Source organism: Oncorhynchus masou, chromosome 3 (assembly GCF_036934945.1).
Source record: "Oncorhynchus masou masou isolate Uvic2021 chromosome 3, UVic_Omas_1.1, whole genome shotgun sequence".
Lineage (NCBI taxonomy): Eukaryota > Metazoa > Chordata > Actinopteri > Salmoniformes > Salmonidae > Oncorhynchus > Oncorhynchus masou.
The window spans coordinates 3,110,414-3,137,686 of record NC_088214.1 but is presented as its reverse complement, the minus strand read 5'-3'; the positions used below and the strand labels follow the sequence as shown (position 1 = coordinate 3,137,686).

Genomic DNA, 27,273 nt, shown 5'->3' with positions numbered 1-27,273 from the left:
TCTGCTCGCTGGTTTGGGGATGGTATCCGGAGGACAGGCTGATGGAGACCCCCAGTCGGTCGCAGAAGCCTCGCCACACCCTGGAGGGGAACTGGGGTCCCCGACCCGAAACGATGTCTTCCGGGATCCCATACAGACGAAACACCTGTTGGAACATGCACTCGGCCATATCCATGGCATTAGGTAGCTGCGGAAGAGGGATGAGTCGGCACATCTTGGAGAACCGGTCCACTACAACTAAAATAGTAGTGAAGCCCAAGGAGTCTGGCAGATCAGTGAGGAAATCCATAGCGAAGTGGGACCATGGTCTGTGTGGTGTAGGTAAAGGCTTGAGTTTACCGGTAGGTAGTTGGCGTGGGCTCTTTGCTCATGCACAGAATGGGACAGGAAAAAATGTAATCTTAGATGCCTGCTGTTAGGGATGACCACCAGAACTTGCGTGTCAGTAGCCCTGTGGTCTGGGTGATCCCGGGATGGCCAGAACTCAGGGAGCTATGGCACCACTGCATTAGTTGGGGTCTGATGGACGTGGGAACGTAGGTCTTGCCTGGGTGTCGGGAGGTGCTGGGTCGTGGACAACTGATTGGATTTCTTTTTTTAGATTTGTATGGGTCTCACAACACAAGACAGAGGCAGGATGGGCTCGGGAGCTGGGTTAGAGGAAGGGGAGCCAAATACACGGGATAAGGAATCAGCCTTCACATTTTTCTTGCCAGGCAGATAGGTGAAGTTGAATCGGGTGAAGTAGAGTGCCCAGCGAGCCTGTCTGGGGTTGAGCCGCTTAGCACTTCTTAAGTTCTCCAAATTGCGATGGTCGGTAAGGACCAGGAATGGGCCCTCTAACCAGTGGCGCCACTCTTCGATAGTCAGCTTAATGGCGAGCAGCTCTCGGTTCCTGACATCATAGTTCCTCTCAGCGGGTGACAGTTTCTTGGAAAAGAAGCCACATGGGTGTAATTTTGGAGGTGTCCCTACCCGCTGAGAGAGAACCGCTTCTACACCGACCTCAGATGCATCAACCTCCAGAACAAAATGAAGGGTAGTTATCTGGCTGCCTAAGGATGGGTGCAGAGGTGAAGAGGCAGTTCAAGGTCTCAAATGCAGTAAGGGTGGTGTCGGTCCACTGGAGGGTACAGGTTTTTGACTGGTAAGAACTGAGAGAGGAGCTAGTTGTGCTGCTGCAGTTTCGAATGAACCGGCGGTAGTAGTCGGAAAATCCTAGGATATGTTGTAGTTCCTTTACGGTGGTAGGTTTGGGCCAGTTAAGCACGGCCATGACTTTGTCTTCGTCCATGTTGACCCCGCCTGGTGTCAACACAAAACCTAGGAAGGTTACCGTAGTAACGTGAAAGGAGCTCTTCACAGCCTTGACATAAAGATGGTTGATCCTGTAGTCGTTTGAGGACCTGTTGCACATGATGTACGTGCTCTGCAAGGGAGTGAGAGTAGATCAAGATATCATCCATGTACACGATGTGGATCTGGTTGGTCATGTCCTGGAAAACTTCATTCATGAAGGACTGGAAGACTGCGGGAGCATTAGTGAGACCGTAGGGAATAACCAGGTATTCGTAGTGGCCCCTAGCAGTTTTGAACACTGTCTTCCACTCATCCCCACTTCAGATATAGACCAGGTTGTAAGCACCACGTAGGTCCAGTTTGGAGTAGATGGTAGCCTGTTCAACTTGTTCTAGTGCAGCCGGAATCAGAGGAAGAGGGAAACGATTCTTGATGGTAAGGTCATTGAGGGGTCGGTAATCTATGCACGGACAGAGACTATCATCCCTTTTTTTCACAAACGATAAACTGGATGCAGCCGCAGACATGGATGGACAGATGAATCCCATGTCGAGTGCCTCTTTTATATAGGTGTCCATAGCCACATTCTCTGAGATGAACAAGGGGTAGATCCGACCCTTAAGGGGGAATGCCCCAGGAAGGAGGTCGATCGCGCCATCCTCCTTGGCGATGAGGTGTCCATTCTGCACCCTTTTCCTTGCTGAAGACACACCCTGGAACTGGGCTTATACAGGCGGGATGTGGGTTGGAATGGCAGACTCAGATCTATAGAGGCTCAACAGGGTAGACTGAAGCAGTTCTTAAAACAGGCGGGAGATCATGACCGCAGTTCCCCTTACCGCCAGGAGATGGCAGGGTCGTGAATGCTTAGCCAGGGGTGACCGAGGATTAGGGGTTCTTTAGGCGAAGACAACACCATTAACTGAATGACCTCAGAGTGAAGGAGGCCAATCTGGAAGGTGATACTTTCGGTCATGCGAGTCACAAGACCAGATCTTAGAGGTTGTCCGTCCAGCGCATTAATCCTAAGAGGAGGATTAACAGGGATTAGTTTGACTCTTAACAGTTGTGCCAATTGTTCGTCAATGAAATTACCTGCGGCCCCAATGTGTCCACTAGTCCCTCCACAACCTGAGTCACCCCATTAGCAGAAAGAAGAGCCAGGATACCAAACTGGCTTTTGGTAATATTCACCAGTAGGTTGCCAATGGATTTGGACATCCGGATGTATTGGTTCAGGTCCGTTAAAAATATCCTCTGCAGGCCAGTTCGGTCTGTAACTCCCAATGTAGACCCCTCCGGTAGACTGTACGGAGAGCTGGTTCACCCCATCCACTGCCGGCAGCCATGGTATGGAACTCAAGGGCATCCTCAGTGGTGGATCGACGGCCCTGTTGCAGCTCACATAACAGGTCCCCGGTGTGACAACCTGAAACTGAATGGTCGAACACCTCCTTGAAGAGGTGGAAACGTGATTCAGAGGACAGATCAGAGCTTTGAGCGACCCACAGGGCTGTGACCCAATCCAGGGCTTTGCCTGTGAGTTGGGAGGTGACGAAGTCCACCCTGTCTTTGTCAGAGGTGAAGTCAGCGCGGTGATGGTCTATGGACAGGTTACACTGCATGAGAAATCCTTGACATTTCCCCGGGGAGCCGTCGTATTTATTAGGCAAGGATATGGGGGGGAAATGAACGAGAGGAGGCTGTGGCACCTGATGTTGGTGAGGCAGGAATGGACTGGTCGAAGGAGGTTGCAGAGTTCATTGATTCGTTCCTCCTGTCGGGGTAGACGAAGCTGCAGCTCTGCTGAATCCATCTGTTGTTTTTGGTGAGGTATTCTGTTCTGGCTATCTGGTACTCTGTTTATGGGTGGCAGGTAGCCTAGTGGTTAGAGCGTTGGACTAGTAACCAAAAGGTTGCAAGATCGAATCCCTGAGCTGACAAGGTAAAAATCTGTCATTCTGGCCAACAGGCTACACTCTAAGCTACACGGCCAACAGGCTACGCTCTAGTCTCCACTGTATGTCTGGAAATAAGGCTACACTCTAGTCTCTACTGTCTATCTGGCCAACAGGCTACATGGCCAACGGGCTACACTCTAGTCTCCACTGACTATCTGGCCAGCAGGCTGCTATCTGGCCAACAGTCTCCACTGACTATCTGGCCAGCAGGCTACACTCTAGCCTCCACTGTCTATCTGGCCAACAAGCTACACTCTAGCCTCCACTGTCTAACAGGCTACATGGCCAACGGGCTACACTCTAGGCTATCTGGCCAACAAGCTACACTCTAGCCTCCACTGTCTATCTGGCCAACAGGCTACATGGCCAACGGGCTACACTCTAGGCTACATGGCCAACGGGCTACACTCTAGTCTCCACTGACTATCTGGCCAGCAGGCTGCTATCTGGCCAACAGTCTCCACTGACTATCTGGCCAGCAGGCTACACTCTAGTCTCTACTGTCTATCTGGCCAACAAGCTACACTCTAGCCTCCACTGTCTATCTGGCCAACAGGCTACACTGTAGTCTCTACTGGCCAATAGGCTACATGGCCAACGGGCTACACTCTAGTCTCCACTGGCTATCTGGCCAACAGGCTATACTCTAGTCTCCACTGACTATCTGGCCAACAGGCTATACTCTAGTCTCCACTGGCTATCTGGCCAACAGGCTATACTCTAGTCTCCACTGGCTATCTGGCCAACAGGCTATACTCTAGTCTCCACTGGCTATCTGGCCAACAATCTGTTCTGCTGATGTGTGTGTCTGGTAGTAGTAGTCTCACTCTCCAACTCTTCTCCTATCGGCAGGGTTAATACCTAACTGGCACCCCAACAAAAATTTATCTTTACTCCTCTCTAACAATACCTCTACAGAACTGGATTACAATTTAGTGCTGTAATGTTTTCATCCTGTTTTAATGTATAGTATTATCATAATGCTATATTCCTTTTTCAACCTACTGTTTAACGGTCCACCTCCTAGCCCATAATGTCCTACAAATACTACCATTACTTAAAGAATTTCAACCAAAATTTAAAAAATGTTTTTCCAACATATTGCTCGCCATGTGAGCCAGACTGCAAAATCCCCAGTGATCGGGATAGACCTTATCCCTCAGACTGCTGACTAACAGAGGGATACTGAATGAGTGGTAAGTAGGAGGCTGAAGCAGAGGGATAATGAATGAGTGGTAAGTAGAGGCTGAAGCAGAGGGATAATGAATGAGTGGTGAGTAGAGGCTGAAGCAGAGGATACTGAATGAGTGGTAAGTAGAGGCTGAAGCAGAGGGATAATGAATGAGTGGTAAGTTGAGGCTGAAGAGGCTGAAGCAGAGGGATAATGAATGAGTGGTAAGTAAGGCTGGAGAGCGATACTGAATGAGTGGTAAGTAGAGGCTGAAGCAGAGCGATACTGAATGAGTGGTGAGTAGAGGCTGAAGAGGCTGAAGCAGAGGGATACTGAATGAGTGGTAAGTGGAGGCTGAAGCAGAGGGATAATGAATGAGTGGTAAGTGGAGGCTGAAGCAGAGGGATAATGAATGAGTGGTAAGTAGAGGCTGAAGCAGAGGGATACTGAATGAGTGGTGAGTGGAGGCTGAAGCAGAGGGATAATGAATGAGTGGTAAGTAGAGGCTGAAGCAGAGGGATAATGAATGAGTGGTAAGTAGAGGCTGAAGCAGAGGGATAATGAATGAGTGGTAAGTAGAGGCTGAAGCAGAGGGATAATGAATGAGTGGTGAGTAGAGGCTGAAGCAGAGGGATAATGAATGAGTGGTGAGTGGAGGCTGAAGCAGAGATGGGAGGAGCAAGAAGGAGCCAGAAACACCCTCTTAGTGTAGAAAAAAATGAAGCGCAATAGTAGTAGTACTGTAGTAATACTGTAGTAATACTGTAGTAGTACTGTAGTAGTACTGCACTTGGGGAAAATGCAGTAGAACACTGTGTGGAATGTGAAGAAAAAAAAGTAATTAAAGTAATTAAAAAGTATTAAAATATTACCATTACATTACCATAGTGTCAGTCAATGCTCTTTGATCTGAGAAGAAAACACCAGCACGGAGTTATCAAAATGTAAATGAGAATGTTAATTTTGTTTTTCCTAGTAGCCAAATCGTAGAGACCTGGAATGAAAGGGTTGTTATGGAATCTCTTGCCCCCCGGGGCAAATGTCTAACCGAGTGAGAAATATGATTACGTGTGAATTTGCTTCATTTACTATCAATCCTCAATTAACATATTTAAATCATTTATAAGATACTGAATTCTCTTTTGGTCATTTGTAGCTCAGTTGGTCGAGCATGGTGCTTGTAACGTCACGGTAGTGGGTTGGATTCCCGGGACCACCACTATGTAAGATGTATGTACGCATGACTGTAAGACGCTTTGGATAAAAGTGTCTGCTAAGTGGCATTATTATTTATAATATCTGATCAATATATATTAGGGTACTTTCCATGATATGGACAGTATTTTATTTTACCTTTATTTAACTAGGCAAGTCAGTTAAGAACAAATTCTTATTTTCAATGACGGCCTAGGAACAGTGGGTTAACCTTCTGGTTACTAGTCCAACGCTCTAACCACTAGGCTACCCTGCCACCCCAAATATGTACTTCTGGTTTAACTACACTGCTTGTAATGACTAAATACGGTCTTACAATATGCACCACCTAATAGATTTTTTATGAATCAATGTCAAGGTTTGTATCCGTCTTTTAAATGATATAAATGATATATATATATATATATTTTAACCTTTATTTAACCAGGCAAGTCAGTTAAGAACAAATTCTTATTTTCAATGACGGCCTAGGAACAGTGGGTTAACTGCCTGTTCAGGGGCAGAACGACAGATTTGTACCTTGTCATCTCGGGGATATGAACTTGCAACATTTCGGTTACTAGTCCAACGCTCTGATCACGAGGCTACCCTGCCGCCCCTCCACTCTAACCACTAGGCTACCCTGCCCCCCCTACACTCTAACCACTAGGCTACCTGCCGCACCTCCACTCTAACCACTAGGCTACCTGCCGACACCTCCCTCTAACCACTAGGCTACCTCCGCCCCTCCTCTAACCACTAGGCTACCCTCCGCCCCTCTCCACTAACCACTAGGTTACCTCCCACTAGCCCCGCCCCTCCACTCTAACCACTAGGCTTACCCTCCCGCCCCTCCCCTCTAACCACTAGGCTACCCTCCCGCCCTCCACTCTAACCACTAGGCTACCCTCCACTCCCACTCCTCTCTCCTCCACACTAGGTTACCTCCCGCCCCTCCACTCTAACCACTAGGCTACCCTCCGCCCCTCCACTCTAACCACTAGGCTACCCTCCCGCCCCTCCACTCTAACCACTAGGCTACTCTCCCGCCCCTCCACTCTAACCACTAGGCTACCCTCCCACCCCTCCACTCTAACCACTAGGCTACCCTCCCGCCCCTCTGCTCTAACCACTAGGCTACCCTCCCGCCCCCTCCCACACTCTAACCACTAGGCTACCCTCCCCCCTCCACTCTAACCACTAGGCTACCCTCCGCCCCTCCACTCTAACCACTAGGCTACCCTCCGCCCCTCCACTCTAACCACTAGGCTACCCTCCAGCCCGTCCACTCTAACCACTAGGCTACCCTCCGCCCCTCCACTCTAACCACTAGGCTACCCTCCAGCCCGTACACTCTAACCACTAGGCTACCCTCCGCCCCTCCACTCTAACCACTAGGCTACCCTCCAGCCCGTCCACTCTAACCACTAGGCTACCCTCCCGCCCGTCCACTCTAACCACTAGGCTACCCTCCCGCCCCTCCACTCTAACCACTAGGCTACCCTCCCCCCGTCCACTCTAACCACTAGGCTACCCTCCGCCCCTCCACTCTAACCACTAGGCTACCCTCCAGCCCGTCCACTCTAACCACTAGGCTACCCTCCCACCCCCTCTCTAACGTGTTACTGCAACCACAAGCTGACGTTTTGACCGCTTCTCATTGGGAGGACTAGGCCACCCTCCGCCCCTACACTACCGTCCCGTGACGTTAGTGGACATGTTTAAAGTCAACACGATGACTTAAAGTATATATTGATATCTTTGGTTTTTGTACTGTTGATTTTGTTATACCCGCTGTGGGTCACAAGATTTTGAACACAGCCATCATTTGCTTTCTTAAACAGAGAATTCAGGGCAATCTTTCCATAAAAGTCTCTGGCTAATATACCAATATACGGATTTAACAGTCTGACTAGCAGCCAATCAGCAGCAAGTAGGAAACCCATGGTGGGTCGTGATTTGTTGAAGTTAACTCACAGAAAAAGTGATTGGTTCCCTTTTCCATGATGGCAGCCTCCCAAAATCAACATCATGACATTCCACGTTCCAAGTTCACTCTAATCAAGTATATGTTATTCCCAGTTTCCGTGTGGCGTTTGTATAATGTACGTTTAAGCAACGCTAAAACCCTCAACGATTTGTCCCTCCGTTCTATTGATTTCAATGTGATATTGACAGAACAGTGTTGCGTTTCTCTTTCTGTTGACAAGCCCCGTAATCAATTCCAGAAATCCAAAATGGGCCTATCAATGAGGGGCCTAAAATAGATGGTAGTAAACAAACAGTGAGTAGAGTGACAGTATTTACCTCCATACACCCCGCCTGGTTCCTGTCTCCTTCTCCATGCCTCCCCCCTCCTGCTCTGGCCGGCAGACCCCAGTCTCTTCTCCTCCCTGAAGCTCTGCTCCAACAGCTTCTTGTTCAGCAGACGGGCTGCGTTCTCTCCAGCGTGTATCCAGGCGGGGCAGACAGGTCCTGGCGTCCATCTAACCACCTCCGGTGTCCTCTCCCCCCTGTCCCCCACTAGCCCTCCCTGGGTCTCTACTATCAGCTGCACCGGGCTGGGAGAACGCCCACGGACATTCCTCAGGAACTCCTGGGCTGCTCCAAGGGACCTGGGGTCTTTGGGGTCTGAGGGTGGTAACCACTAGGCTACCCTCCGCCCCCCTCCAGGAGGTGAGGGGTCAGGGGAGCCGGGGCGGGTGCGGCTTGGGGACTTGGTGAATTTGGACTGCAGGGGTTCGTAAGCTACAGGGGTGTGGTCTATGATGTTGAAGAGGCTGGACAGGCCGTCGTTGATGGTGGTGTGGACCGGAGAGTCCCTGGTGGTGGTGGAACGAGCCAGGCCGACTCAGAGGCTCCCTGTTATTATACATATAACACTTAGAGTCAGGCAGCTGACTACAACAATACGTAGAGAAATATGACTGAAGATTATAAACAATAATTACCTTCTGGGGGTGGTGGGAGTCGGAACCCTGGGGCCGGTCGTGGAGCTGGAGGAGGCCCCTCCAGGGAGTCCAGCTCTAACCAGGATGTCGACAACTTCCTCTGGAGCTTAGGAGAACCGTACACTCTAAACAACATGTCCGCTCGAACTTGGACTGGACTACAGGAGAGTACTGTATCTTGCGGATGTTTCTGGAGGGGAGGAGATGGGGGTGGAGCCTCCTCCTATAGGGGTGAGGCAGCGGTGGGGGGAGCTGGTGAGGTTGCGGAGGATGTCAGTTTGTAAGCCCACACTGATGGTCTGGGTGGTCTGGGTTCCCCGAGTCGTGAAACCGTTGGTCTGACACGCCGTGTCTCGGAGCTTGAGAAGATAAAGTTGTAGAAATGAGAACAATAAACTACATATACTGGTTCGTGCGAAAGTTTTCACCCCCTGGGCATTTTTCTTATTTTGTTGTCTTTACACCCTGGAATAAAAATGGATTTTTACATTTTTTTAAAATTTTTTTAAATTTGATTTACTCAATATGCCTACTACCACTTTGAAGATGCAAAATATTTTTTAATATGAAACCAGCAAGAAATAAGACAAAAAAACAGAACTTGAGCGTGAATAACAAGAGTCAATACTTTGTAGAGTCACCCTTTTGCAGCAATTAAAGCTGCAAGTCTCTTAAACAGTACATTTATAATGTCTCCCATTCTTCAAAAAACTGCTCCAGCTTCCTCAAGTTGGATGGGTTCTGTTATACAGCAATTTAAGTCATACCACAGATTCTCAATGGATTGAGGTCTTAGCAATTCAAGACATTTAAATGTCTCCCCTTAAACCACTGGTGTTGCTTTAGCAGTATGCTTAAAAATTGTCCTGCTGAAGGTGAACCTCTGTCCCAGTCTCAAAACTGGTTTCCCTCAAGAATTCCCCTGTATTTAGTGCCATCCATCATTCCTTAAATTCTGACCAGTTTCCCAGTCCCTGCCGATGAAAAAAACATCCCCACAGCAGGATGCTGCCACCACCATGCTTCATTGTGGGGATGGTGTTCTCGGGGTGATGCGGTGTTGGGTTTGCACCAGACATAGCGTTTTCTTGATGGCCAAAAAGCACAATTTTAGTCTTATCTGACCAGAGTACCTTATTCCATATGTTTGGGGAGTCTCCCACATGCCTTAAGCAATGGCTTTTTTCTGGGCTCTCTTCCATAAAGCCAGCTCTGGAGTGTACTGCTTAAAGTGTCCTATGGACAGATACTCCAATCTCCGCTGTGGAGCTTTGCAGCTCCTTCAGGGTTATCTTTGGTCTCTTTGTTGCCTCTCTGATTGATGCTCTCCTTACCTGGTCAGTGAGTTTTGTGGTTCCATATTCGTTCCATTTTTTAAATAATGGATTTAATGGTGCTCCGTGGGATGTTCAAAGTCTCAAGATATTTTTTATAACCCAACCCTGATCTGTACTTCTACACAACTTTGTCCCTGACCTGTTTGGAGAGTTCCTTGGTCTTCACGGTGCCGCTTGCTTGGTTGTGCCTCTTTCTTAGTGGTGTTGCAGACTCTGGGGCCTTTCAGAACAGGTATAACTATACTGAGATCATATGACAGATCATGTGACACCTAGATTTCACACAGGTGGACTATATTTAACTAATTATGATTTTTTTCATTTCACTTCACCAATTTGGACTATTTTGTGTATGTCCATTACATGAAATCCAATTAAAAATCTATTTAAATGACAGGATGTAAATGCAACAAAATAGGAAAAACGGCAAAGGGGGATGAATACTTTTGCAAGGCACTGTACACAAGATAACCTTGACCTTTAGTTTAGAATGTACACAAGATAACCTTGACCTTTAGTTTAGAATGTACACAAGATAACCTTGACCTTTAGTTTAGAATGTACACAAGATAACCTTGACCTTTAGTTTAGAATGTACACAAGATAACCTTGACCTTTAGCTTAGAATGTACACAAGATAACCTTGACCTTTAGTTTAGAATGTACACAAGATAACCTTGACCTTTAGTTTAGAATGTACACAAGATAATCTTGACCTTTAGTTTAGAATGTACACAAGATAACCTTGACCTTTAGTTTAGAATGTACACAAGATAATCTTGACCTTTAGTTTAGAATGTACACAAGATAACCTTGACCTTTAGTTTAGAATGTACACAAGATAACCTTGACCTTTAGTTTAGAATGTACACAAGATAATCTTGACCTTTAGTTTAGAATGTACACAAGATAACCTTGACCTTTAGTTTAGAATGTACACAAGATAACCTTGACCTTTAGTTTAGAATGTACACAAGATAACCTTGACCTTTAGTTTAGAATGTACACAAGATAATCTTGACCTTTAGTTTAGAATGTACACAAGATAACCTTGACCTTTAGTTTAGAATGTACACAAGATAACCTTGACCTTTAGTTTAGAATGTACACAAGATAACCTTGACCATTAGTTTAGAATGTACACAAGATAACCTTGACCTTTAGTTTAGAATGTACACAAGATAACCTTGACCTTTAGTTTAGAATGTACACAAGATAACCTTGACCTTTAGTTTAGAATGTACACAAGATAACCTTGACCTTTAGTTTAGAATGTACACAAGATAACCTTGACCTTTAGTTTAGAATGTACACAAGATAACCTTGACCTTTAGTTTAGAATGTACACAAGATAACCTTGACCTCTAGTTTAGAATGTACACAAGATAACCTTGACCTTTAGTTTAGAATGTACACAAGATAACCTTGACCTTTAGTTTAGAATGTACACAAGATAACCTTGACCTTTAGTTTAGAATGTACACAAGATAATCTTGACCTTTAGTTTAGAATGTACACAAGATAACCTTGACCTTTAGTTTAGAATGTACACAAGATAATCTTGACCTTTAGTTTAGAATGTACACAAGATAACCTTGACCTTTAGTTTAGAATGTACACAAGATAACCTTGACCTTTAGTTTAGAATGTACACAAGATAATCTTGACCTTTAGTTTAGAATGTACACAAGATAACCTTGACCTTTAGTTTAGAATGTACACAAGATAACCTTGACCTTTAGTTTAGAATGTACACAAGATAACCTTGACCTTTAGTTTAGAATGTACACAAGATAATCTTGACCTTTAGTTTAGAATGTACACAAGATAACCTTGACCTTTAGTTTAGAATGTACACAAGATAACCTTGACCTTTAGTTTAGAATGTACACAAGATAACCTTGACCATTAGTTTAGAATGTACACAAGATAACCTTGACCTTTAGTTTAGAATGTACACAAGATAACCTTGACCTTTAGTTTAGAATGTACACAAGATAACCTTGACCTTTAGTTTAGAATGTACACAATGAAATAACCTTGACCTTTAGTTTAGAATGTACACAAGATAACCTTGACCTTTAGTTTAGAATGTACAAAGATAACCTTGACCTTTAGTTTAGAATGTACACAAGATAACCTTGACCTCTAGTTTAGAATGTACACAAGATAACCTTGACCTTTAGTTTAGAATGTACACAAGATAACCTTGACCTTTAGTTTAGAATGTACACAAGATAACCTTGACCTTTAGTTTAGAATGTACACAAGATAACCTTGACCTTTAGTTTAGAATGTACACAAGATAACCTTGACCTTTAGTTTAGAATGTACACAAGATAACCTTGACCTTTAGTTTAGAATGTACACAAGATAACCTTGACCTTTAGTTTAGAATGTACACAAGATAACCTTGACCTTTAGTTTAGAATGTACACAAGATAACCTTGACCTTTAGTTTAGAATGTACACAAGATAACCTTGACCTTTAGTTTAGAATGTACACAAGATAACCTTGACCTTTAGTTTAGAATGTACACAAGATAACCTTGACCTTTAGTTTAGAATGTACACAAGATAACCTTGACCATTAGTTTAGAATGTACACAAGATAATCTTGACCTTTAGTTTAGAATGTACACAAAATAACCTTGACCTTTAGTTTAGAATGTACACAAGATAACCTTGACCTTTTTAGAATGTACACAAGATAACATTGACCTTTAGTTTAGAATGTACACAAGATAACCTTGACCATTAGTTTAGAATGTACACAAGATAACCTTGACCTTTAGTTTAGAATGTACACAAGATAATCTTGACCTTTAGTTTAGAATGTACACAAGATAACCTTGACCTTTAGTTTAGAATGTACACAAGATAACCTTGACCATTAGTTTAGAATGTACACAAGATAACCTTGACCATTAGTTTAGAATGTACACAAGATAACCTTGACCATTAGTTTAGAATGTACACAAGATAACCTTGACCTTTAGTTTAGAATGTACACAAGATAACCTTGACCTTTAGTTTAGAATGTACACAAGATAACCTTGACCTTTAGTTTAGAATGTACACAAGATAACCTTGACCATTAGTTTAGAATGTACACAAGATAACCTTGACCTTTAGTTTAGAATGTACACAAGATAATCTTGACCTTTAGTTTAGAATGTACACAAGATAACCTTGACCTTTAGTTTAGAATGTACACAAGATAACCTTGACCTTTAGTTTAGAATGTACACAAGATAACCTTGACCTTTAGGTTAGAATGTACACAAGATAACCTTGACCTTTAGTTTAGAATGTACACAAGATAACCTTGACCATTAGTTTAGAATGTACACAAGATAATCTTGACCTTTAGTTTAGAATGTACACAAGATAACCTTGACCTTTAGTTTAGAATGTACACAAGATAACCTTGACCTTTAGAATGTACACAAGATAACCTTGACCTTTAGTTTAGAATGTACACAAGATAACCTTGACCATTAGTTTAGAATGTACACAAGATAACCTTGACCTTTAGTTTAGAATGTACACAAGATAATCTTGACCTTTAGTTTAGAATGTACACAAGATAACCTTGACCTTTAGTTTAGAATGTACACAAGATAACCTTGACCATTAGTTTAGAATGTACACAAGATAACCTTGACCATTAGTTTAGAATGTACACAAGATAATCTTGACCTTTAGTTTAGAATGTACACAAGATAACCTTGACCTTTAGTTTAGAATGTACACAAGATAACCTTGACCTTTAGAATGTACACAAGATAACCTTGACCTTTAGTTTAGAATGTACACAAGATAACCTTGACCATTAGTTTAGAATGTACACAAGATAACCTTGACCTTTAGTTTAGAATGTACACAAGATAATCTTGACCTTTAGTTTAGAATGTACACAAGATAACCTTGACCTTTAGTTTAGAATGTACACAAGATAACCTTGACCATTAGTTTAGAATGTACACAAGATAACCTTGACCTTTAGTTTAGAATGTACACAAGATAACCTTGACCTTTAGTTTAGAATGTACACAAGAAAATCTTTATTTCTAAATCATGTCCAAACAATTGAATTGGCCAATCGAGTTGTAGTGACATCTCAAGGAGGATCAAAGGACTTTGGATGCTGTTACAACTTCTAATGATGGTGAGTGGAGGAGTCAAGCGCAGAGAGCAGGTAATTCAGTACGTGGATATTTTATTCCATAGACTGTGGAGCCACGACATGCAAAACACCAGGGCGCATGAAACAACCCGTCCCAAAATATAATGGACTAAACTGTCCGGAAAAAATACTGATTACACTCATACACCAGATAACAGAAAACACGCCCGCACAAATACCCAGCGGGCCCAGTGCCCTTAAATAGCCTACAAACAAACACTAACTCAAAACAGGTGTTCCCAATTAAACCCAATAAACAGGAACAAACGGAAAGGGAATCGATGGCAGCTAATAGGCCGGCGCGCCGACCGCCGAGCCCCGCCCCAACAGGAAGAGGCTCCATCTTCGGTGAGATTCGTGACAGATGCTCAATTTGAAGTGTCATAGCAAACAAGGGTGTGAATACTTATGTAAATTAGATATTTCTGTCTTTTATTTTCAATAAATCTGCAAGAATTTGTAAAAACATGTTTTCTCTTAGTCATGGTGTGTAGATGGGTAAGAATTTTTATTTATTTAATACATTTTGAATGCTGTAACACAACAAAATGTGGAATAAGTGAAGGTTCACTTTCTGACGACACTGAGTACAATAGAAAGGTGAACTAAGTGAAATGTACAGCTAGATAAACAACAACAACAACAACAATGTGAACAGACCTGTCTGTGTTGCTCCAGGAGGTCCGAGGTACCAGGGCCTGAGCGGTAGTTCCTCACGGAGAAGGCCACCTCCTTCATGTCATCACTGAGGTTCCGTGACAGCTGCAGCTCCAGAGACGAGGCGTACCCCACCGTGGGGATGGGGCCCACGCTAGACGGAACCCTAAGTCCGCCTCCCAGTCCACCCCCACCCTCTAATAACTCCTTATGACAGGTTGAGGGCCACCTACCATTACCAAATACCTCGTCTGGTCCCCCTACCCCAGGGGGATCCCCCACCTCACCGCCACCCCCTCGCCCCTTGGTCCCTTTGGGGTACATGTAGTCCTGTTCAGGGGTTCCCGGGGGTCGGGTGGGGCTGTGGGAGACATGGACACCTGCCCCCCCTCCTCTGTTACCTCCGTTACCCCTGAGAGGGGAGTGCTGGCAGAGGGGATGGGGTTCAGGGCTGGACAGGGTGTTAGTAGTAAGCGTAGCACTGGTTGTCAGGAACCACAAGGCTGGCTGGAATGGTTCTGGAACTCACAGAGAGAGAATTCAGAATGATTGGAATTTAGAATCATTCAAATGATTAGAATGTTCGGAATTTAGAATGATCGGAATTTAGAATGATTGGAATTTAGAATGATTCAAATGATTAGAATGATCGGAATTTAGAATGATTGGAATTTAGAATGATTGGAATTTAGAATGATTCAAATGACTCAAATTATTAGAATTATTGGAATTTAGAATGAGTCAAATGACTCAAATGATTAGAATGATTGGAATTTAGAATGATTCAAATGATTATAATTAGAAGGGAAATAAATAATATCCACAAGGTGGGAAGATGACAGTAAAACATAGGGTATGTTTCTGAATTTAGATTTAAAAAGCTTTATTGTCCACACACAATGTGGAAATGTGCTTGCAGGCTTCACCATAACATGATTGAAATGTAATTTTGATATATAGTGAGAAAACACATTGGCCATCTATGTCTTCACATTAACATGGTTGCAATTCTAAAAACAAACCATGCTTAAACAGTTGGAGCATCAGTACCTGACGTGGGCTGTTCTGCCCAGGCTTCCATGGGTGTGGGGGTGTGGTGGCCTGGTGTAGGGGAGGGGCCAGGGACAGGAAAGCCCCACCCCTTACTGTTGAACTCCTCTATGTACTTCAGGTCATCAGGTGAAAGGGGTGGGGTCACATCGTCACGGCCACAGTCACCATGACGACTCTTGTCAGGCAGGAAGGGAGAGCTGTCCATCAGACGCTGGAAGTCACTCATAGAACAGACTGACTTAGCCCTGAGGAGGACAAGAATAAAGCATTAAACTACTACATTACCAAAAACATGTTACAAGGATTGGATCAGAGAGGACAGTGAAAGAGAGAAAGGAGAGAGGAGGAGAGAGAGGTGAGAGAAGAGAGAGAAGGAGAGAGGAGGAGAGAGAGGACAGAGAAGGAGAGAGAGGACAGAGAAGGAGAGAGAGGACAGAGAAGGAGAGAGAGGACAGAGAAAGAGAGAGGAGAGAGAGGAGAGGGAGAGAGAAGGAGAGAGAGGAGAGAGAGGACAGAGAAGGAGAGAGGAGGAGAGAGAGGGACAGAGAAGGAGAGAGGAGGGAGAGAGAGGACAGAGAAGGAGAGACCTAGGAGAGAGAGGACAGAGATAGGATAAAGCATCCTTCTCACCCCCCTCAGATGATTTAGATGCACTATTGTAAAGTGGCTGTTCAGGATGTCAGAAGGTGAGGAATTTGTAAGTCGCTCAGGATAAGGAGAGCTAAATGACAGAAAGGTAAATGTAAGGACAGAGAGGAGAGAGAGGAGAGAGACAGAGAAGAGAGAGGAGAGAGAAGGAGAGAGGGGGGAGAGGAGAGAGAGGACAGAGAAGGAGAGAGAGGACAGAGAAGGAGAGAGAGGACAGAGAAGGAGAGAGGGGACAGAGAAGGAGAGAGAAGACAGAGAAGGAGAGAGAGGAGAGAGAGGAGAGAGAGGACAGAGAAGGAGAGAGGAGGAGAGAGAGGACAGAGAAGGAGAGAGAGGAGAGAGAGGACAGAGAAGGAGAGAGAGGACAGAGAAGGAGAGAGAGGAGAGTAAGGACAGAGAAGGAGAGAGAGGAGAGAGAGGACAGAGAGGGAGAGAGAGGAGAGAGAGGACAGAGAAGGAGAGAGAGGAGAGAGAAGGAGAGAGGAGAGAGGAGGAGAGAGAGGAGAGAGAAGGAGAGAGAGGAGAGAAGAGGAGAGAGAGGACAGAGAAGGAGAGAGAGGAGATAGAGGACAGAGAAGGAGAAAGGAGAGAGAAGGAGCGAGAGGAGAGAGGAGGAGAGAGAGGACAGAGAAGGATCAGAGAGGACAGAGGTGGAGAGAGAGGACGGAGAAGCATCAGAGAGGACAGAGAAGGAGAGAGAGGACAGAGAAGGATCAGAGAGGACAGAGAAGGAGAGAGAGGAGAGAGAAGGAGAGAGAGGACAGAGAAGGATCAGAGAGGACAGAGAAGGATCAGAGAAGACAGAGGAGGAGAGAGAGGACAGAGACGGATCAGAGAGGGCAGAGGAGGAGAGCGTGATCATTAGTACTGCATCAAAATTATCTTACTAGAAGAAAGATATAGGTTGATACATTGACAGGTCCCCAAAAAGGTAGAGTAGAAGGAGATATCTCTTTGACATATAAACAGTGTTTTTCAGCCTCTTTGTTGTCCAAATGTCCTGAAACTCTTAAAATAACCTAAAAACATATCATCTGCTCTCCAAAAAAATAAAGTCTCCCAAAGAGACTTGGATCATATCCCCTCCCAAAGAGACTTGGATCATGTCCTCTCCCAAAGAGACTTGGATCATATCCTCTCCCAAAGAGACTTGGATTATATTTCCCAAAGAGACTTGGATCATATCCCCTCCTAAAGAGACTTGGATCATATCCTCTCCCAAAGAGACTTGGATCATATTTCCCAAAGAGACTTGGATCATATCCCCTCCTAAAGAGACTTGGATCATATCCCCCCTAAAGAGACTTGGATCATATCCCCCCCTAAAGAGACTTGGATCATATCCCCTCCCAAAGAGACTTGGATCATATTTCCCAAAGAGACTTGGATCATATCCCCTCCCAAAGAGACTTGGATCATATTTCCCAAAGAGACTTGGATCATATCCCCCCCTAAAGAGACTTGGATCATATCCCCTCCTAAAGAGATTTGGATCATATCCCCTCCCAAAGAGACTTGGATCATATCCTCTCCCAAAGAGACTTGGATCATAATTCCCAAAGAGACCTGGTTCATATCCCCCCCCCCCAAAGAGACTTGGATCATATCCCCCCAAAGAGACTTGGATCATAATTCCCAAAGAGACTTGGATCATATCCCCTTCCAAAGAGACTTGGATCATATCCCCCCTAAAGAGACTTGGATCATATCCCCCCCTAAAGAGACTTGGATCATATCCCCCCCCCAAGAGACTTGGATCATATCCCCCCAAAGAGACTTGGATCATATCCCCTCCCAAAGAGACTTGGATCATATCCCCCCAAAGAGACTTGGATCATATCCCCCCCAAAGAGACTTGGATCATATCCCCCCTAAAGAGACTTGGATCATATCCGCTCCCAAAGAGACTTGGATCATATCCCCTCCCAAAGAGACTTGGATCATATCCCCTCCCAAAGAGACTTGGATCATATCCCCTCCCAAAGAGACTTGGATCATATCCCCTCCCAAAGAGACTTGGATCATAATTCCCAAAGAGACTTGGATCATATCCCCCCCAAAGAGACTTGGATCATATCCTCTCCCAAAGAGACTTGGATCATATCCCCCCAAATAGACTTGGATCATATCCCCTCCCAAAGAGGCTTGGATCATATCCCCTCCCAAAGAGACTTGGATCATATCCCCTCCCAAAGAGACTTGGATCATATCCCCCTAAAGAGACTTGGATCATATCCCCTCCCAAAGAGACTTGGATCATAATTCCCAAAGAGACTTGGATCATATCCCCCCCAAAGAGACTTGGATCATACCCCCCCCCAAAGAGACTTGGATCATACCCCCCCAAAGAGACTTGGATCATATCCCCCTTAAAGAGACTTGGATCATACCCCCTCCCAAAGAGACTTGGATCATATCCCCCCTAAAGAGACTTGGATCATATCCTCTCCCAAAGAGACTTGGATCATATCCCCCCCTAAAGAGACTTGGATCATATCCCCTCCCAAAGAGACTTGGATCACACACCCCCCCCAAAGAGACTTGGATCATATCCCCCCTAAAGAGACTTGGATCATATCCCTCCCCAAAGAGACTTGGATCATATCCCCCCACAAAGAGACTTGGATCATATCCCCCCCCTAAAGAGACTTGGATCATATCCTCTCCCAAAGAGACTTGGATCATATCCCCCCACAAAGAGACTTGGATCATATCCCCCCAATCACCAGGGAATCGACTGTCACTTCTAGCAACATAAAACAGAAACAACGGTACTTTATTTCCCCCATTTAAATCCAAAATTTGCAGAGAGGCATTTAGTACACAACAGTACCAAGTAGGATGGTAGTATGTTAAGGTAAAGCACAGCTGTTGTAACCAGTAGAATGGTATTCTGGGTAAATCGGAAACATTAGCAGTAATTGTACTACCTTTATGTATCCAAGTAAGCTATCGATGATACTTCCACTAACATCAGACATGTTGAGGTAAACACAAAGAAGATATTGACCCGCAGGTCTAAGACATTTATACACTATTTCCAGGTAAGTGAACAGGTTAACCACCTTACCTGAGCAGACTGCCAAAGCCCATCTCTTCCTCCTCCTCCTCTTCCTCCTGGTACATTGGGTCCTCTATGTCTGGGATCTCATTCAGAGCCTGAAACAACATACGCAGATGTCTTAGTGCCGGGCTGGAATTAAAACCTGCACTGGGCAAGAATTGAAGAACCCTTTCATGGCTGAAAACACTCCCACATTTGACATTCCTGGAATGCATCCCAAATGGCACCTAACATAGTGCACTACTGTTGACCAGGACCTATCGTGCACTACTGTTGACCAGGACCCATAGTGCTCTACTGTTGACCAGGACCCATAGTGCACTACTGTTGACCAGGACCCATAGGGCTCTACTGTTGACCAGGACCCATAGTGGACTACTGTTGACCAGAACCCACAGAGCACTACTACTGTTGACCAGGACCCATAGTGCACTACTGTTGACCAGGACCCATAGGGCTCTACTGTTGACCAGGACCCATAGTGCTCTACTGTTGACCAGGACCCATAGTGCTCTACTGTTGACCAGGGACTCTACTGTTGACCAGGACCCATAGTGCTCTACTGTTGACCAGGACCCATAGTGCTCTACTGTTGACCAGGACCCACAGGGCACTACTGTTGACCAGGACCCATAGTGCTCTACTGTTGACCAGGACCCATAGTGCTCTACTGTTGACCAGGACCCATAGTGCTCTACTGTTGACCAGGACCCATAGTGCTCTACTGTTGACCAGGACCCATAGTGCTCTACTGTTGACCAGGACCCATAGTGCTCTACTGTTGACCAGGACCCATAGTGCTCTACTGTTGACCAGGACCCATAGTGCTCTACTGTTGACCAGGACCCATAGTGCTCTACTGTTGACCAGGACCCATAGTGGACTACTGTTGACCAGGACCCATAGTGGACTACTGTTGACCAGGACCCATAGTGCACTACTGTTGACCAGGACCCATAGTGCACTAATGTTGACCAGGACCCATAGTGGACTACTGTTGACCAGGACCCATTGTGCACTACTGTTGACCAGGACCCATAGTGCACTACTGTTGACCAGGACCCATAGTGGACTACTGTTGACCAGGACCCATAGTGGACTACTGTTTACCAGGACCCATAGTGCTCTACTGTTGACCAGGGACTCTATTGTTGACCAGGACGCATAGTGGACTACTGTTGACCAGGACCCACAGGGCACTACTGTTGACCAAGACCCATAGTGCACTACTGTTGACCAGGGACTCTATTGTTGACCAGGACCCATAGTGCTCTACTGTTGACCAGGACCCATAGTGCTCTACTGTTGACCAGGGACTCTACTGTTGACCAGGACCCATAGTGCACTACTGTTGACCTGGACCAATAGTGGACTACTGTTGACCAGGACCCATAGTGCACTACTGTTGACCAGGACCCATAGTGGACTACTGTTGACCAGGACCCATAGTGCTCTACTGTTGACCAGGACCCACAGGGCTCTACTGTTGACCAGGACCCATAGTGCTCTACTGATGACCAGGACCCACAGGGCTCTACTGTTGACCAGGGACTCTATTGTTGACCAGGACGCATAGTGGACTACTGTTGACCAGGACCCACAGGGCACTACTGTTGACCAAGACCCATAGTGCACTACTGTTGACCAGGGACTCTACTGTTGACAAGGACCCATAATGCTCTACTGTTGACCAGGACCCATAGTGCTCTACTGTTGACCAGGGACTCTACTGTTGACCAGGACCCACAGGGCACTACTGTTGACCAGGACCCATAGTTATATTTGTTTTTATTATGGATCCCCATTAGCAAAGGCAGCAACTACTCTTCCTGGGGTTTATTATGGATCCCCATTAGCCAAGGCAGCAGCTACTCTTCCTGGGGTTTATTATGGATCCCCATTAGTTCCTGCCAAGGCAGCAGCTACTCTTCCTGGGGTTTATTATGGATCCCCATTAGGTCCTGCCAAGGCAGCAGCTACTCTTCCTGGGGTTTGTTATGGATCTCCATTAGTTCCTGCCAAGGCAGCAGCTACTCTTCCTGGGGTTTATTATGGATCCCCATTAGTTCCTGTTAAGGCAGCAGCTACTCTTCCTGGGGTTTATTATGGATCCCCATTAGTTCCTGCCAAAGCAGCAGCTACTCTTCCTGGGGTTTATTATGGATCCCCATTAGTTCCTGCCAAGGCAGCAGCTACTCTTCCTTTGGTTTATTATGGATCCCCATTAGTTCCTGCCAAGGCAGCAGCTACTCTTCCTGGGGTTTATTATGGATCCCCATTAGTTCCTGCCAAGGCAGCAGCTACTCTTCCTTTGGTTTATTATGGATCCCCATTAGTTCCTGCCAAGGCAGCAGCTACTCTTCCTTTGGTTTATTATGGATCCCCACTAGTTCCTGCCAAGGCAGCAGCTACTCTTCCTGGGGTTTATTATGGATCCCCATTAGTTCCTGCCAAGGCAGCAGCTACTCTTCCTGGGGTTTATTATGGATCCCCATTAGTTCCTGTCAAGGCAGCAGCTACTCTTCCTGGGGTTTATTATGGATCCCCATTAGTTCCTGTCAAGGCAGCAGCTACTCTTCCTGGGGTTTATTATGGATCCCCATTAGTTCCTGTCAAGGCAGCAGCTACTCTTCCTGGGGTTTATTACGGATCCCCATTAGTTCCTGTCAAGACAGCAGGTACTCTTCCTGGGGTTTATTATGGATCCCCATTAGTTCCTGTCAAGGCAGCAGCTACTCTTCCTGGGGTTTATTATGGATTCCCATTAGTTCCTGCCATGGCAGCAGCTACTCTTCCTGGGGTTTATTACGGATCCCCATTAGTTCCTGTCAAGACAGCAGGTACTCTTCCTGGGGTTTATTATGGATCCCCATTAGTTCCTGTCAAGACAGCAGGTACTCTTCCTGGGGTTTATTATGGATCCCCATTAGTTCCTGTCAAGGCAGCAGCTACTCTTCCTGGGGTTTATTATGGATCCCCATTAGTTCCTGTCAAGGCAGCAGCTACTCTTCCTGGGGTTTATTACGGATCCCCATTAGTTCCTGTCAAGACAGCAGGTACTCTTCCTGGGGTTTATTATGGATCCCCATTAGTTCCTGTCAAGACAGCAGGTACTCTTCCTGGGGTTTATTATGGATCCCCATTAGTTCCTGTCAAGGCAGCAGCTACTCTTCCTGGGGTTTATTATGGATCCCCATTAGTTCCTGTCAAGGCAGCAGCTACTCTTCCTGGGGTTTATTACGGATCCCCATTAGTTCCTGTCAAGACAGCAGGTACTCTTCCTGGGGTTTATTATGGATCCCCATTAGTTCCTGTCAAGGCAGCAGCTACTCTTCCTGGGGTTTATTATGGATCCCCATTAGTTCCTGCCATGGCAGCAGCTACTCTTCCTGGGGTTTATTACGGATCCCCATTAGTTCCTGTCAAGACAGCAGGTACTCTTCCTGGGGTTTATTATGGATCCCCATTAGTTCCTGTTAAGGCAGCAGCTACTCTTCCTGGGGTTTATTATGGATCCCCATTAGTTCCTGTCAAGACAGCAGCTACTCTTCCTGGGGTTTATTATGGATCCCCATTAGTTCCTGTCAAGACAGCAGCTACTCTTCCTGGGGTTTATTATGGATCCCCATTAGTTCCTGTCAAGACAGCAGCTACTCTTCCTGGGGTTTATTACGGATCCCCATTAGTTCCTGTCAAGACAGCAGCTACTCTTCCTGGGGTTTATTATGGATCCCCATTAGTTCCTGTCAAGACAGCAGCTACTCTTCCTGGGGTTTATTATGGATCCCCATTAGTTCCTGTCAAGGCAGCAGCTACTCTTCCTGGGGTTTATTATGGATCCCCATTAGTTCCTGTCAAGACAGCAGGTACTCTTCCCGGCTCCGGCAAAATTAAGGCAATTATACAATTTTAAAACATTACAATACATTCATAACAGATTTCACAACACACTGTGTGCCCTCAGACCCCTACTCCACTATAGTGTGTATGTTATCATGTGTGTGGTGTGTGTACATATGACTGTGCCTGTATGTGTGTGTCTCTTCACAGTCCACGCTGTTCCATAAGGTGTATTTTTATCTGGGGGTTTTTAAAATCTGATTCTACTGCTTGAATCAGTTACCTGATGTGGAATAGAGTTCCATGTAGTCATGGCTCTATGTAGTACTGTGGAATAGAGTTCCATGTAGTCATGGCTCTATGTAGTACTGTGGAATAGAGTTCCATGTAGTCATGGCTCTATGTAGTACTGTGGAATAGAGTTCCATGTAGTCATGCCTCTATGTAGTACTGTGGAATAGAGTTCCATGTAGTCATGGCTCTATGTAGTACTGTGGAATAGAGTTCCATGTAGTCATGCCTCTATGTAGTACTGTGGAATAGAGTTCCATGTAGTCATGGCTCTATGTAGTACTGTGGAATAGAGTTCCATGTAGTCATGGCTCTATGTAGTACTGTGGAATAGAGTTCCATGTAGTCATGGCTCTATGTAGTACTGTGGAATAGAGTTCCATGTAGTCATGCCTCTATGTAGTACTGTGGAATAGAGTTCCATGTAGTCATGGCTCTATGTAGTACTGTGGAATAGAGTTCCATGTAGTCATGCCTCTATGTAGTACTGTGGAATAGAGTTCCATGTAGTCATGGCTCTATGTAATACTGTGGAATAGAGTTCCATGTAGTCATGGCTCTATGTGGTACTGTGGAATAGAGTTCCATGTAGTCATGGCTCTATGTAGAACTGTGGAATAGAGTTCCATGTAGTCATGGCTCTATGTAGAACTGTGGAATAGAGTTCCATGTGGTCATGGCTCTATGTAGTACTGTGGAATAGAGTTCCATGTAGTCATGGCTCTATGTAGTACTGTGGAATAGAGTTCCATGTAGTCATGGCTCTATGTAGTACTGTGGAATAGAGTTCCATGTGGTCATGTCTCTATGTAGTACTGTGGAATAGAGTTCCATGTAGTCATGGCTCTATGTGGTACTGTGGAATAGAGTTCCATGTAGTCATGGCTCTATGTAGTACTGTGGAATAGGGTTCCATGTAGTCATGGCTCTATGTAGTACTGTGGAATAGAGTTCCATGTAGTCATGGCTCTATGTAGTACTGTGGAATAGAGTTCCATGTAGTCATGGCTCTATGTAGTACTGTGGAATAGAGTTCCATGTAGTCATGGCTCTATGTAGTACTGTGGAATAGAGTTCCATGTAGTCATGGCTCTATGTAGTACTGTGGAATAGGGTTCCATGTAGTCATGGCTCTATGTAGTACTGTGGAATAGAGTTCCATGTAGTCATGGCTCTATGTAGTACTGTGGAATAGAGTTCCATGTAGTCATGGCTCTATGTAGTACTGTGGAATAGAGTTCCATGTTGTCAAAGGCTCTATGTAGTACTGTGGAATAGAGTTCCATGTTGTCAAAGGTCGTGCACTATATACGGAATAGGGAGCAATTTAGGATACTCCCAGAGTCTGATGTCCCACCTGGTTCATACAGAGGAACCTCTTGTCTGAGTATGATGTCTCACCTGGTTCATATAGAGAAACCTCTTGTCAGAGTCTGATGTCTCACCTGGTTCATATAGAGAAACCTCTTGTCTGAGTCTGATGTCTCACCTGGTTCATATAGGGGAACCTCTTGTCTGAGTCTGATGTCTCACCTGGTTCATATAGAGGAACCTCTTGTCTGAGTCTGATGTCTCACCTGGTTCATACAGGGGAACCTCTTGTCAGAGTCCAGTCTGCTGGGAAGTGGGACCTCCAGGCTACCAAGGGAGTCTAGCGTCAGAGCGTCCAGGAAAATGTTCTCTGTTGGGCCTCTGACCCTCACTACAGCCCCCTGCTCTTCATGGGCCTCTGAGTCCGAGTGGGAGCGGGTGGGGAGGGAAACAGGGCCGGAGGTGGCAGAGCGAGGGGAGCGGGGTGACCGAGGGGAGCGAGGGACCTTACATGGGCTCTCCTGAGGGGAAAAGACACCCCTGCGTCCTCCTGCCATCGCCCCGGCTTTGACGTCTGAGGGTGAGCCCTCACTGCTCTGTCGGACATTCAGCTCTCCCTGCAGCTGTGGTGTGAGGAGAGAGAGGGAGGAGAGAGGAGAGAGGAGAGAGAGAGAGAGAGGAGAGAGGGAGAGAGAGGGAGAGAGGAGAGAGAGAGAGAGGGAGGAGAGAGGGAGGGAGGAGAGAGGAGAGAGGGAGGAGAGAGAGGAGAGAGGAGAGAGGGAGAGGGAGAGAGGGGAGAGAGAGAGGGAGGAGGGAGAGAGAGAGAGAGGGAGAGGGAGGAGAGAGAGGAGAGAGAGGGAGAGAGGAGAGAGGGAGGAGAGAGAGGGAGGAGAGGGAGGGAGGAGAGAGAGAGGAGAGGGAGGGAGGAGAGAGAGGGGGAGAGGGAGGGAGCGAGAGGGGGAGAGAGAGGAGAGGGAGAGGAGGGAGAGAGAGGGAGAGAGAGAGGGAGAGAGAGAGAGGAGAGAGAGAGAGGAGGAGAGAGAGGAGGAGAGGGGAGAGAGGAGAGAGAGGGAGGAGAGGAGAGGGAGGGGAGAGAGGAGGAGAGAGAGAGGGAGAGAGAGGGAGGAGAGAGAGAGGGAGGGAGGAGAGGCAGGGAGAGAAAGGGAGGAGGGAGAGGAGAGGAGGGAGAGGAGAGGGAGGAGGGAGGGGAGGGAGGGAGGAGAGGGAGGAGAGGGGGAGGGAGGGAGGAGAGGGGAGAGGAGAGGAGAGGGAGAGGGAGAGGGAGGAGGAGAGAGGGAGAGGAGAGAGAGGGAGGAGAGAGGGGAGAGAGGAGAGGAGAGATGGAGAGAGGAGGGAGGGAGGAGGAGAGGAGGGAGAGAGAGGGAGGAGGGAGAGAGGGAGGGAGGAGGGAGGGAGGAGATAGAGGAGAGAGGGAGGGAGGAGATAGAGGGAGGGAGGAGAGGAAGAGAGGAGAAAGAGAGAGAGAGAGGAGAGGGAGGAGAGGTAGATAGAGGGAGGAGAGGGAGGTAGGAGAGGTAGATAGAGGGAGGAGAGGGAGAGAGAGAAGCAGGAGAGAGAGGAGAGGTAGAGAGAGAAGGAGGAGAGAGAGAGGAGAGAGAGAAGGAGGAGAGAGAGAGGAGAGGTAGAGAGAGAAGGAGGAGAGGGAGAGGAGAGGTAGAGAGAGAAGGAGGAGAGGGAGAGAGAGAAGGAGGAGAGGGAGAGAGAGAGGGGGAGAGAGAAAGGAAAGGAATGAGAGGAGAGTAGAGAGAGGGAAAGAGGAGAGAGGAGAGGAGGAGAGAGGTAAGGAATGAGAGGAGAGGGAGAGAGGAGAGGAATGAGTAGTTTCAGACAGGGTGATGTGACTACAGAATATGAAGAGAGATGGTCTCAGTAGTGTGACACCCCCCCCTCACCCTCTCCATCTCGTGGTGCATGTTTCTCATGTTGCTGTTGCCCCCCCTCCATCTCGTGGTGCATGTTTCTCATGTTGCTGTCCCTCCCCCTCCTCACCCTCTCCATCTTGTGGTGCATGTTTCTCATGTTGCTGTCCCTCCCCCTCCTCACCCCCTCCATCTTGTGGTGCATGTTTCTCATGTTGCTGTCCCTCCCCCTCCTCACCCTCTCCATCTCGTGGTGCATGTTTCTCATGTTGCTGTCCCCCCCTCCATCTCGTGGTGCATGTTTCTCATGTTGCTGTTGACCCCCCCCCTCACCCTCTCCATCTTGTGGTGCATGTTTCTCATGTTGCTGTTGCCCCCCCTCCATCTTGTGGTGCATGTTTCTCATGTTGCTGTTGCCCCCCCTCCT

General features: G+C 46.3%; 1 protein-coding gene across 1 annotated transcript in view; it reads right to left on the bottom strand.

Annotated features, from left to right (window-relative positions):
• Window positions 1-401: 401 nt before the first annotated feature.
• LOC135518618 (microtubule cross-linking factor 1-like) overlaps window positions 402-27,273 on the bottom strand; it is a 190,725-nt gene continuing 163,853 nt past the window's right edge. Inside the window, 13 exon segments of the mRNA XM_064943778.1 lie at window positions 402-547; window positions 714-930; window positions 1,244-1,429; window positions 1,884-1,999; window positions 2,627-2,902; window positions 7,933-8,221; window positions 8,282-8,447; window positions 8,725-8,776; window positions 8,779-8,935; window positions 14,763-15,277; window positions 15,810-16,057; window positions 19,531-19,619; window positions 25,233-25,589. Of these exon segments, the coding sequence (XP_064799850.1) occupies window positions 402-547; window positions 714-930; window positions 1,244-1,429; window positions 1,884-1,999; window positions 2,627-2,902; window positions 7,933-8,221; window positions 8,282-8,447; window positions 8,725-8,776; window positions 8,779-8,935; window positions 14,763-15,277; window positions 15,810-16,057; window positions 19,531-19,619; window positions 25,233-25,589 (2,814 nt within the window).